The sequence below is a fragment of the Trachurus japonicus genome, chromosome 6 (assembly GCF_045865225.1).
Source record: "Trachurus japonicus isolate A0001 chromosome 6, Traja_1.0".
Classification (NCBI taxonomy): domain Eukaryota; kingdom Metazoa; phylum Chordata; class Actinopteri; order Carangiformes; family Carangidae; genus Trachurus; species Trachurus japonicus.
Window position 1 is genome coordinate 20990603 of NC_140912.1, and position 13046 is coordinate 21003648.

Here is a 13046-nt window from a genome sequence, read left to right on the forward strand (position 1 = left end):
ATGAGCTGAAGTGGTGGAGCAACTACACATCGAACTTGATGCTGCTCAAAGAACAATCAACTGTCCAGTGGTTGCACTCACCTTCTGGTCTTCGAAGGCTGAACGTAGCTTTATGTAGTTTGTTAGGGCTCTCATAGCGATGGGCAGTTTGCCGATGACCTTGAGGTCGATGGGGCGTCTGTGGGCGGCGGTAATGAAGGTGTTCATCCACCAGTAGGTGGCTTTGGACAACAGGTTAACGAAAGGCTGCAGGAAACGAACCCCGAGGTCCTGAAGGTCCTCGGGGGGCTTCACCTCTGTGGGGTTGGCGAAACACATGTAGCGCTGTAAGAGAGGGACGAACACACAACGAGGACAGAAAGACAAGTTAGATTTGACCTGAAAGCTGAGGGTGATTCTAGAAACATGCAACTGATGATTACACACTCAATGAAACAGAAACATCAACCCATCTGTGACAACCTTTGTGGAGATAAAGATTATAATTGTCTCTCTACTGCATGAAAGCTACAACAACAGCTGAACACATTGGCAATCATGGGGTTAATTACAGCTGCAGAGCGATAAACTGTCACCAGTTAGTATTGATTACAGGTTGTCTTATATAGTAGCTACTGTGGAATCTTGGAAAAGCTTAACATTTCACATTTTCTTTTCATGGTAATTTAAACCACTTAAAAAAGCTCAAAAGAGCAAAGCAAAGTTAAAAGAGTAGATGCATTAAAAGCAGTGGAACTTCACTGTGTATTTTATTGAGATAAATAATGAGAGAGTGTCACCAGAGTTATAGAAACTAGGTTAGAGACTGGCAGTTGAATTACCACAGAAAATGTCACATGCACATTCATTACGTGATAGGTCTCAATACTCTGTAAGTATGACTATTTTTATAGATTTCTTTGGAAATGGATCAGTAAGAGGATAATATTCACTAATCAGCTATATTCTGTGTGCAATTTTCATGTTTGTATATAATTGAATTTAATATAAATAATGTTTATGTAATAGCCTATTCATGTTTCATGTTTGTTATGGAAAATCAATTAGAATATGACAGAACAAATTAAATAGGAAGGATTAGTGATTTGAGTGGATTATTGCAACAATTACTAAAAATGATGTTTAACATTAATAAGACAATTAAAAAACGATCATTTTAACTCTTAAAAAAACACACACAAACACACTTGTACACATGTGCAATGGTTTTCTGTTGAGTTTCCTTTAGTAGAAGCGATACATCACAGGCAGAAACATGATGAGAGGAACATAAAGGTTCACATTGCCAGTGCAGCAGAGCCAGTATAACTGTAGTACATTCATTTTACTGCATTTTCCTTCTTTTTGTGTTTTTGTTTGCATAGAAATTAGCATCTTTAAAAAGAAACCAAGAAACTGGAATCTTATCAATCAAGAAAGTTGATAATAAAACCGCAACAATCCATTGTATTAAAATAAAGATTCCATGTGATTCCTGATATCGTCTCCACATCTTGTCATATGCTAGCCTTAAAATAACAGCAATCACAACTGTCTTATTAACAATGACCTTATTAACAGCTCAACATGGGTGACAAGGAAAAACAAACATCACTGGATCCAAATTATTTTTAACTCCAGCTCTGCTGATCAGCGACCACTGGAGCCATTTGGATTTCAGACTAAAAGAAGAAGAGGTGACTGTATCTAAAAGCATGCTGTACTGCAATCAGCTGGCCGCACATGCCTGCACACACGTGGCAACATGTACACACACACACAGACAGACACACTCACCCTGCCCATGATGACATTGATCTCCACAGCCAGTAGTAGTCCATACAGCAGCACCAGCAGACCGGTGATGCAGTAGCGTAGCTGCCTGGGGCCGATGCCATGCTCGGTGTATTTGGCAAACTTGATGGTCTTCATGGTAAAAGCCAGCACCCAGTAGATCAGCAGGGCTGAGGAGAGATTTAACAGAGATCAGAAAGACATCGCAAAAAACACCAGACAAGGCTTAAAGATAAATCACCCGATAGATTACATTAGAGCTGGAGTTTAAAGTAGAGTTTGTCACCAGTAGTAAATCACTTTGTCTGAAACTGGATTTGTACATTATCCAGGCATGACTCAGCAGATGATACAATCTGTTTTCTTTTTTAGTTAACAGTGTTATAACAGCAGGTGTCATTTCATATGCTTCAATGACAAATTTCAAGGTATTAGCTGTCAGTTATTGCTTTGACACCTGCTCCTCTTTTACTTCTTTTCCTCTTTCCTTTATTCGCCCTGCTCTTCTCTCTTTCCTCCCCTCCTGAGATATCAGGCTCATTCTTGCAAAGTGTGTCCAGGGCGACACAGTTAATCACAGCACAGTAAAACAGACACAGTATAACAGCATTAGGATAACTAATATCTTCCAGTGGGTTTTTCTGAAACACCCTATCAGTGTTTCAGGGAAATGGTTGCACAACAGGGACGACTGACTCATTTACGATTTATATTTCTTTGTAATGAAGAACATATATGACAACAGGATCAACATGAGGGCGATTTGCAGAGCCTTACTTCAGTAGATTGATCCTTGGTCATGCAAAGACAAACCCAGCAACGCGCTGCAATATTCCCTCAGGAGACTGACTGTGATAAGGAGATCTGAAAGCGACGTGATGTGGGCAGCAAGTACTGCACTGGGAGTTGGACGTAGATGAGTTAATGATGTGTGAGGACTGAGGAGGAAAGAAGAATATCGCCGGCTGACAGCTGAAGTAGGCCTATATGTTCGCTTGTACTTCTTATTTTATGAACTCTTGTATTATTGCCCTGGGAATATTTCATTGTGATGTTAATATTCTCGCTAAGAGGGATAATAATTAAGAGTAAGAACTATTCCTAATTATGAACAACAAGAATTATGCAAATCTCTCATTTGATGAAAAGTGACAATTAACAATCTACCCAGAGCAGCACAATTACACTTACAAGTGATATCGCCCTCAATCACATTGCAATCTTATCTGAAGGTAATTAACCATTCATCTGTAAATGGTAGCACTAACGCTGTTGCACCGTCATCATCCTGAAAAGCTCACAATTTGAATCTATTGTTGGTCAGAATGAAATTAGTTTCTGTTTCATAGTTTAGTTAATCCTGGATTTAAAAGCCTTGATCACTTATTCAGTGTCCCTTTCACAGGACTGTATCAGCTACTCAAAGATCAGCAGTGAGATGAGTGTTTCAATTGTGTGATATAAAAGGAAATGGAAGGAAAAACAAAACATGTATGATTAATTAACACATGATAGCTGAATTTCAAGAATACGGTACCTAATAGTAGTTTGGGGAAGTTGGAGGTCTCGATGTTATGATAGTAGACAATAGAGGTGATGCCAGCCATGAAGGCCAGAGCTGCAGGCATGTACAAGTGAAGATGGAGAGACTGGCTGAATCTGCAAACGAAGTTCAGATAAAGACACAGAAAGAGGGAGAAAAAAAGGATTAGAGCAAGCACAGAATGACTGACACAACTTTATAACATCAACGAGGCACAACCACTGTGGCTTTTTACCCCCATAAAGTATGTATAACCATGTGCAACTCATTAAATTTGTATGTACTATAATGTATGGATGTGGATTCAATAACCCTGTTAAAAATGCTCACCCATATTTAACACACACAGGCACAAACAACCATCCAGAGCTCTCCAGTGAAGCACCAAAGCCAGTGAGGTGTTGAGTGGATGGAGAGCTCTTCTGCTCACTTCAGTAACAATCACTCAGATGTGGTCACCTGCCTCCCAGTCGGCAGAGATGTGCTGATAAAGAGTAACTCTGAGTGTCTACTGAGCCGTGGACCAGAGTGTTCACTGGGCTGTTACGCATGGACTCTCTACATTTGACAGCAACAGTGCGTATATCATCCAGACAGAGAGGAGGAGAGAGATTCAGATAACAAGGAGTTGTGGGGTTGACAGATACCTGGCCGCTTCCCGCGTGTGTTTATCGATATGTTGACTTTATCTGACAGATATACTTCAGTGAAACACTCATATACAGGCAGGTCTGGGATCATACAGTAAACTGGGTTTGTTGGCAGAGAGGGAACAAACAATGTGGATGCATTGCATGCACAGCTTTAATTTGTTGTTAATGTTGTTGTTTGAGATCTTTTTGGTGTCAGGCGTGTGTGAAGTTGCTGCATTTTGTGCGGCTGAAGAAGCTCTGTCAAAACACCTACATTCAGCTGCAGCCGGCACAGATGCTAACCGGCTAAATTTAACATCTGTGTCAGCTGCTGCATAGAGACTGCAAATGGTGCACACAGCTAGGCTACATATCTGCTTCCCATGTAAAGACAATGAGCTGTGTTACATTAACACTCATTAGTCAACTGCTTGCACTTAAGTTGTTTTTGTGATCCGCAGAGACTTCAACTGAGCTTGTGGTCTGCACCAACAAAGGAGACAGGACCCTGTGCCTGGACCTGCTATATTTCACATATACAGTATGTATAGGTCTGTATATAATTAACCCTGGTGATTCGACAGCACATCACTTTTTGCATTTGCATTTGTGCACTTTTTCTAACCTTTTGTTTCCAAGGCTGAACCATGACACTGGGATTGTACTAAACTCAATCTAAAAAAAACAAAACCCTCATGGTTGTCTGCCTCCACCAACCAGTCTAGTTGCAAAAAATATGGTCACAAATTCCCCTTCTGTTTTGTTACAGTGTTGACTAATCCACAGAAGTGTTTTTGGAGAAGAATATGATGTTACAGAGAGGGTGACCTTTGACCTTTCCTTTAAAAAATGTTCATATACACATATTATCCTTTCAAATACCTGTGTTAGATTGTGTCATAATTCAGAATGAATTTTTGAGTTAATGACCAAAAAATGTGGTTTTTGAGGTCAGGGTGACCTTGACGTAATATAACAAGGGTGACCAAATGTCCTCTTTTGCCTGGACATGTCCACTTGTCACGTCTTGTCTGGGGCGTCCGTTGGGTGGGGGTTTATGAATTAATGTCTGGTTTTCTTTGTTTTTCACAGGACCATTAAGCATGTACTTAAATTGACTGGCGCTTTGCACAGTACTTTGTTGTGTGTGAGCAAATTAAAGACGGAGACAAGTGTCCTCTTTTTTGGAAATCAAAATATGGACACCCTAACTTAACAGGTCTGATGAATTTCCCATCAGGTCCTCGTGACCTTGACCTTTGACCTTTCACCACCAAAATCTAGCTTGAGCTCTATCAAGCTCAACTTGTGAATGTTTAACACATTTCAAGACATTAAATGAGGCCATGCTAACATTTTAGCATGCTAGCATTGTTTTTATACAAACTTATCATGAGGAGCCCTTTCCTACATAAAGGACCGCTGCTTCATTTCCACACCATTTACAGCTCGTCTCAGCAACACACAGTGGGTTTACACATGCTATTCTTCATGCTATTCATTCATCATAGCTGAGCAATTGTTATAGGGAGACAGATGATAAATAGCTGATGTATTCACAGTGAGCATATTCTCCTCCTATCTCCTTGTATCTCTCATCAGCCTTTGATCAGATGATCACTGTGAAACAGAGCGAATACTCAGAGGAGCACAACAATGCTGACCTCTAAAATCTAATCAAGTAGCGGATGAAACAAAATGCAGGATCATTATCCTGCACTCGGTTTCATCTGTTTCTTACAGCCACACCTCCATCTCAAAAGTAATTATTGCACAATGGTATATATACACAGCATAATGTGATCAATGGAAAGTTCATTTCTAGAAACTCATGTCATCGGGGTCAGGAAGTTGATGAGTCTAGGTACATGATGAAGCAGCCAGATGTCGGACATACCCATCAGAGACGATGCCCTCTGCAATCTCGCAGACGAGGATGAAGAGCAGGACGAAGGTGAGAAGCCAGCGCAGGTTGTGACCAGGAAAGTGTAGCCAGGTGCTGTGGTGGATGTGGACCTTTGAACTCTGGCTGCCCCAACCTCAAACAGGAAACAGGAAATAACTATTTAGTCTATCAGTCAGAAATGGTAAATTACAAAAAGGAACAAATCTTCTGCAAAAGAGGCAGAGAATGTAAACACAGACTGTAATGATGCAAGAACTGTTCATGACTCATTTCTGTGTGAGCGGCTGCAAATTTGCACATGAAAAATCACCTTGTGCATTGTCATGACTGAGTGCACTGCTTTCTGCTCCCTGTGCAACCTTGGACATCATCATAGAAACAACAAGACAGACTGCTATTGTGCTCACAGCAAGGCTGAATAAGTAATACAGGGAAACTTGAATGAAAGCCATCTTTGCTGGGACGGATGGCAGCTGGCCAGAGGGCTAACTTTTTGGAGCTCAAGAAATCTGTCTTATTATCACTGTCCTTACTTTGCCTGATACTTGGCAGGCAATGCAATGAGAGTGGCCAGACGGCTGCTGGCCCGAGACCCTCTAGTCAATTACCTGAGCTCTTACTTTGACTACAGCTTCTCTTTTATCCTTTATCCCTTCACTTCGACACACGCTGGACTGGAAAACAACAATGATTTGGTCATCAAAGTCCAATTTATGTTATTAATGCGAGTCATTGCTGTCATCAGATTATGTTAATGGGTCCTCTGCTATTGGCACCTCAGCTGCTGGAAAGTTTATCTCTCGCGGAAGGGTTGGCGCTGGCAGGCAATCCCACACACACACACACACACACACACACACACACATACACACACACCAACTCCCATGCACTGCATATCTTCCACTCTTTTTCACACACAAATCCATACCATCTGTTCAAGTACTGTGCACCATATACACAAATGTTCTTCTTATAACGGTACACATCACCACAATATGGCAAATATGCACAAAAACGCATCTTAAATCATGAACTGTTAATAAATATAACAGACTGTGTGCATAAATGTGTCTGTTATAAATGTGAAATTATAACATGCATTGGCTTGGCCAGCCAAAGATAATCCGTCTCTTTAACAATTGGTGTCATGCAAAGCAAACTACCATATTATAAAGGTGTTGCAGTGCATGTACTGTATCTGCAGTATCTCCTAACAGATGAGCACAACCTTGATAGGTGAACTCTCAAGGCAGACGTCTAAAGAGCAACACTTCAGGTAGCTGCAGGGCCCAGCGGGTGCAGACTGGAGTGCATAAAAAAGGCTCTGGCATAAGAGGTTTTGTCAAGCAGCTCAGAAAAGCTTTCACACCCCTGAGGTTTGTCTTTGGTGACAAAGTTGTTAGTGAAAACAAAACACTTCAGGGTCCAAGGGAAGAGAGAACAATCACTGCAGCTCATAGGTTATCCTCTAATTGTGGACTCTCTTGATGATTAGTGAGCATTTTTTCTTCCCTCTTTTATCTCTCGCTCTAAATTAGTTGAATTTCATATCAGTGTTAGTGATAAGAAAAAAACATTTACAGACGTGAACATGGTTGAAGAAGAGGTGTTAAAATCAGGAGAGTGTCTCTGTCTGAGACTGAGCTCACACCACAGGCACAGAAATTACTCAGAAAGATGAAAAAGACTAATATAGCTTATTATCAAAGCATCCAAAAACAAAGGTAGTGTGTATGTGTGTGTCTTTGTCTGTGTGTGTTTGATTTAATTGGAGAGTTTGCATGCTCTAAAATATGCATGTGCGACCTGAACTTAAAGATCATTGATGGACACTAGCTGGTAGGATGTGGTCTATTGGACCCTGATGACATGTTAACATGCAGTTCATATAGAGAGAGAGGACTATCCAACCCCTTTATACAGGATGCAATGATGAGCGGAGTTATTGTCATGAGTGTTGACCCTAAAAGCAGACAGGTAGACAGCATTAAGGGGTTTTAGAGATGTAGCTGAAGCACGCCTGTCTGCATTAAATGTCACCATTGTCTAAGACTGATGAAAAAGTTGTACTAACAAGGATTTATTCCTGAGTAAAAGGCCATTTGCCATAATTTAGCCACCATCATTAATCTAAATACCAGGATATTTGTATACAGCCAGGATATTAAATAAGGCGAACAACAAGAACACAGAGCCAGAGCCCGGAGTGAGAAAGTGTTACTGCTTTAAACAGCAAATAAACAAAACATAAACTGCTTTCAAACAGGTACACACAAACACACACACACACATCCTGACATGAGAGGGCAGGTGATGAGGCCAGAGCATATGTGAGCAGAGCAGCGGAACGACACAGGGCAGGTCTGTTGCACACTGATGATGACACTAGAGGAATGGCCATGGAGCTGTAACCTAATGCCAAGCAGGATGGCATGTGTGTCTGTGTAAACTACATTTCAACAGAAGCGTCACATTTGACTGCAAAAATCCTGATTGCAGCCCCAGAAAGAAATATGTCGTCCTGTGCCATCGCACCTCGGAGGCTCATGTGTCAGCCGGTAGTTATGGGACAGCCAACACCTACGGAGGAGGGGGCGTCGTAACTCATGGAGCGAAATGCAAAGTCGGACAAGCTAATATCTAGAATAAAAACAAAGTGTAATGAAGGGAACAGACACTAGGATGGAAATAGATCATTTACAAGACAGTAAATGCTTTTTTGATAGGACATGTCATGCAGTATTTCATCAGACACATGCAGCACAGAAGTTGATAGTGTGAAAACTGAGAAGGGCAGAGAACATGTTGAAGGCCACCAGCTCCAGTTCATATCCTTATGCACTCTAAGCATATGAGTGTGTGTGTGTGTGTCTGTGTGTGTCTGTGTGTGTGTAATCCATGTGGGGAGGTCTGCAGGTCTGGTGTGGTTCAGGAGCTCGCCTCCCACAGCGACACTCACCGATAAAGAGGATGGGAAAGGTGATGAAGAGGAGGAAGACGTGTGGCACCACATTGAGCGCGTCCAGGAAACAGCCGTTGTTCAGAACCCCTCCGTCCACGTTGTAGGCCGCCGAGTTATTCTCGTTCCCACAGAACGCCAAGGACATGGTGGAACCGGGACTCTGCAGGGAACCGGCCGGAGGACGAGGGGGGAGGAGGACCAGAGAGAGAGAGAGAGAGAGAGGAGAGACAGAGAGATTTAAAAGAGAGGCTCTCGGTGCATGTCTTCTTTTCAAAGGGGAAGACTGACGTGGTCTTCAGTGGATCCAAGTACTGTAATTCCCAAAGTGAGCTCCTTCCTGCTCCCTCTTGAATCCAGCGTTCAAATATCGGATCCAGTGACTGAGAGGAGACAGAGGGAAGGAGGAGGGGGTGGTGGTGGGGGGGAGAAGGGGTCAGAGACAGTCACAGTCCAGTGCTGCAGCAGCTCCCTCTCCTCTCCGGCCGTCTAAGCAGCTTTTCCAGCAACGGCGGTGAGAAACATCTGCATCCCTTCTGCCTGCAGTCTGCAGACATCCTCTAAAACTGAAGCTTCACTCGCGCGCCGCACGGCACTGCACAGCTCCCCTGGAATGCATTCAGACATGCTCACACCAAACACACACACACACACACACACACACACGCTCTACAACCGGAGCAGTGGCGGCATTCCGCAGTGCACCTGCTATTCCTGTCTCTCTTTGCAAACGAGAGCTCGAGGTCGACCTTAGAAGAGGAGCGCGGAGAGTGTGCAGAGTGTGCAGGCGAGCTGGAGGACTGAGCTGCAGAGCCTCAATAGGTAGGAGGGCAAGGACGGGAGGGAACAGTGAATGATGATGAGAGAGAGAGGGAAACAGAGAGAGATGGAGAGAGAGAGAGAGAGAGAGAGGAGACAGAAGGGGGATGCAGCTTCTGAATGAGCAGCTCCAACGTCACACAAAGGTACGTGTGAAGCATGAGCAAGCGCTCTAATCTAAATCCCAACACCACGTTTTCAGGAATTACATACCCCGTTTGTCATTTATCACATTAGTTTACGTTATAGCTTTAAAAAAAAAAAAAAGCTGAAAAAGCAGAGCAGTGACTGAAAAACTAGGCTGCACACACATAAAACAGTGACATCAAATATTAATGAATTCCAGAGATGGATGGATTGTGCATCGGATCCTGCAGAGAGGGATCCCTCTGCAGCCAGTGGCAGTTGATGTGTACGGAGGGATCAGCTGAGACCCACATGGGAGCAGATTTGGATAATCCATGTAACAACAAGGACAGTCTCGTGGCCTTTTCTTAGTGGTTAAAATGATTTGTGGTTAATGTAATCCATGCCACGCTGACCTTCACTGACAACAAGGAGATAAGCTTAAATGTAATGAGCAGTTTACGTGTTACACACAATTGTCTGCTGCTGCACGTGCATGCAAACTGGCTGTGGTGTATTTAAGCAACAGGAAATACAGTGAAAGATGTATTTATCAGTTCTTAAGTTGTTCTGCTTACAGTACCAAAGGGTGAATTGAGAAGCAGACTCATAACAGCAATAAAAAAAGAGTGTGTTCCTGATATGAACCCATCAGAAACAGACGCTCAATTTATTTTCTACTTAGTAACTGACAGCTGACAGTGTGTTTGAATGCATCAAACACTGTTATTTCCATCTTAGCCTTTGACGTATAAAACAAAGTACGGAGAAAAATACCAAGTGCATTTTTTATAATGTTCACTGGGAATCGCATTCTAAATCTGGCAGCAGTGAAGGTATACAGCAACAAACAGAGTTGCCAAAAGTAGAAGTAGAAGAAGTCAGTTTTTGGATGCTGGAGGCTGGTCTTAGTGGAATTTAAAATGCCTGAAGCCTGACACTTTATAAGCTGCAGAATAGACAGCAGTGGCTTTTCACTAAAACATGCACGTAACTGGTCGGACGGTGAAAAGGGCAGTTTAGAGGCAATGACATGTGCAGGAAAGAGAAAGTAAGCAGCAATCATCTATTTACGGCAAAGACCAGAGTTAAGCCAGTGGACAGTTGGAGAAAATACTGGACATTTTATACTTTTTAATTCTGTTATAATGGCATGGTGTAACCCAAACTAACCAGATTCTGACAGTGAAGGTGGTCTCAAATGTCAAATGACCACCATTGAAAATAGATTGTATCTTAACAAGCTGCCAGCATCACAGTGCCTCATAACAGGCTACACATCATGCACTGACTGTATTATTATGCCATACAGCCGAGGTAACTGGCTGGGTTATAGTTCTACGATGCCCTACATCAGAGATTAACTCTGTCCATCACTGGATCGCCTGAGGAGAGCTGATGCTTCAGCATGTAGAGAAAAAAAGCGAGAGGATGAGTAGAAGAGCAGCAAGCACTCATAGAGACTGGGAAAAGGAAGAGAAAAAAAGAGCCATTGAAGCAATAGGGACCTTCAGGACTTAAAGCGCACACACAATGAGGAGCAATGCATCCCTAGAGCCGTTCAATATCAGAGCTATTTCATTATTATGTGTTGATGCAAACACAGATAGCTGACTTAGCAGGGCAGAGTGTGTGTGTGTGTCTGTGTGTGTGACTGAATCACTGCCATGATTTTTTTTTATCTGTGGGAGTAAAGCGAAGTGATGTACATGCAGTGATGAATCATGCATTATTTTGTGACACCTGTGTGAATCTACATCACAGGCCTCTTTCTCACCTCTGCAGAGAAGAGACACAAGAAAAAGACATTGAGGCTTCTCGTGTTAAGGGCTTTCTATATTATATTCTCCATCTGGCTGAGAACTTTTGTTACAAACATCCCCCTATGAGACCAGCACATCCAGTATCTCACTCTCCCATGTTCTTTAGAAATGAACCTAATATGAATCCTACTGCAGCATAGGGATTAAATGCTGTGACCTAAAATGACCTGTAAACATTAGTAGGTATCTTTCACCTGCTGCCAGTTCAGCTCTGTAAAATGATTCAATAAAAACATTTATGCCCCCAGTGGACATTAATACATGTCTAATCATGCCTAATAGATGTGATCAAGGATACAGAGCAGTGCAGGCAGGCCCACTATAGCCAAACAGTGGAAGTATCGATCAAAGTGAGTGAACAGGTGACACACAACCAGCAGCACTTACCGGTTTATACCGTGAGATCATCGTGTGTCAGTCTCGTTTCCCGCTTGAATCTTCTTCAGTGTTGTCACATCCGTCGCTTGGATGTGTTCAAAAAGAAAAGGAGAGGAAGAAAGAAAAAAAAGAAGAGGGAAAACCTCCCAAACTGCACTGTCTCATGAGCTGAGCTGAGTGCAGCCGACTTCTTCTTCTCACCGCCGTCCCACTTGTGCTGCTCGACCATCCGACCGAGGGCGGTGGTTAACGGGGTGGAGGCTGGAGGAGCTGGAGGAGCTGGAGGAGCTGTCCACGGTGCTGAACCCGGGTGCACACAGGAGAGGGAGGAGAAGGAAGAGGAGGAGGAGCAGGAGGAAGAAGAGAAAGAAAGAAAGTAGCTCCGGTAGATTCCTCCACCCGGGAGGCCACCTCTGCTCTCTGGTCTCTGACATGAACCGTGTGACCGGCGGGTGGCAGAGGCAGCGGCCGCTCAGCCCAACAACACACCCCGGCAAACAGGAGTCACGTAGCCTATTACCACCACCACCATGATGTTGGACCGACCGCACACACACACACAGCGGTTACGTAACAACGCCACGGCTAAGTGGGATGCTGCCAGGCAAAGCTACACACATGTAACATTACAGTACATGATGATTGATCGGAATTTCCTGGTTTCTTTCTCTCTCTTTTTTTTTTAAACCAAACATTTTCAGCTACCACAATAAAATCCTGTAAATTCCACTAAAATGATCTCCACCTGTATGATACTATACACAGTTATTAAAAGCAGGATTATGAACACAGAACAGGCTGAGTACTCTCAGCCACACACAGAGGAGCTTGATATTCAAGAAGGATCACTATTGCCCCCTGTGGACATTTAATTACAAATCTGTGTGGCTCCCCCTGGTTTCAATAAATCGATGGTGGTAAGAGCAGCTAGGGGACCTGAGGAAAACCATAAGTGAGAATATGAAACGAGCTCGAGAAGCTTTGATTACATAAGTGCCATTATAAAAAACCCAATTAAACAGATTGGATGTATGGTAATGTTTACATTGTGTCAGTCATGGATATAATGTTGTAAATTTACATTAAG

At 42.9% G+C, this 13046-nt stretch overlaps 1 protein-coding gene across 3 annotated transcripts in view; it reads right to left on the bottom strand.

Moving 5' to 3' along the window:
- Window positions 1-12470, bottom strand: part of abcc8 (ATP-binding cassette, sub-family C (CFTR/MRP), member 8) — a 52429-nt gene extending 39959 nt beyond the window's left edge. For 2 of the 3 annotated variants that reach the window (XM_085779709.1, XM_085779708.1), the window contains exons 1-6: window positions 11969-12470; window positions 8814-8976; window positions 5846-5987; window positions 3311-3432; window positions 1777-1943; window positions 82-324 (exon numbers count right to left, since the gene is read on the bottom strand). In XM_085779709.1, coding sequence (XP_085635835.1) covers window positions 82-324; window positions 1777-1943; window positions 3311-3432; window positions 5846-5987; window positions 8814-8976; window positions 11969-11989 — 858 coding nt within the window. In that variant the 5' untranslated portion in view covers window positions 11990-12470. The remainder of the gene's footprint in view (window positions 1-81; window positions 325-1776; window positions 1944-3310; window positions 3433-5845; window positions 5988-8813; window positions 8977-11968) is intronic. The other variant, XM_085779710.1, reaches the window with a different exon arrangement.
- Window positions 12471-13046: the final 576 nt, after the last annotated feature.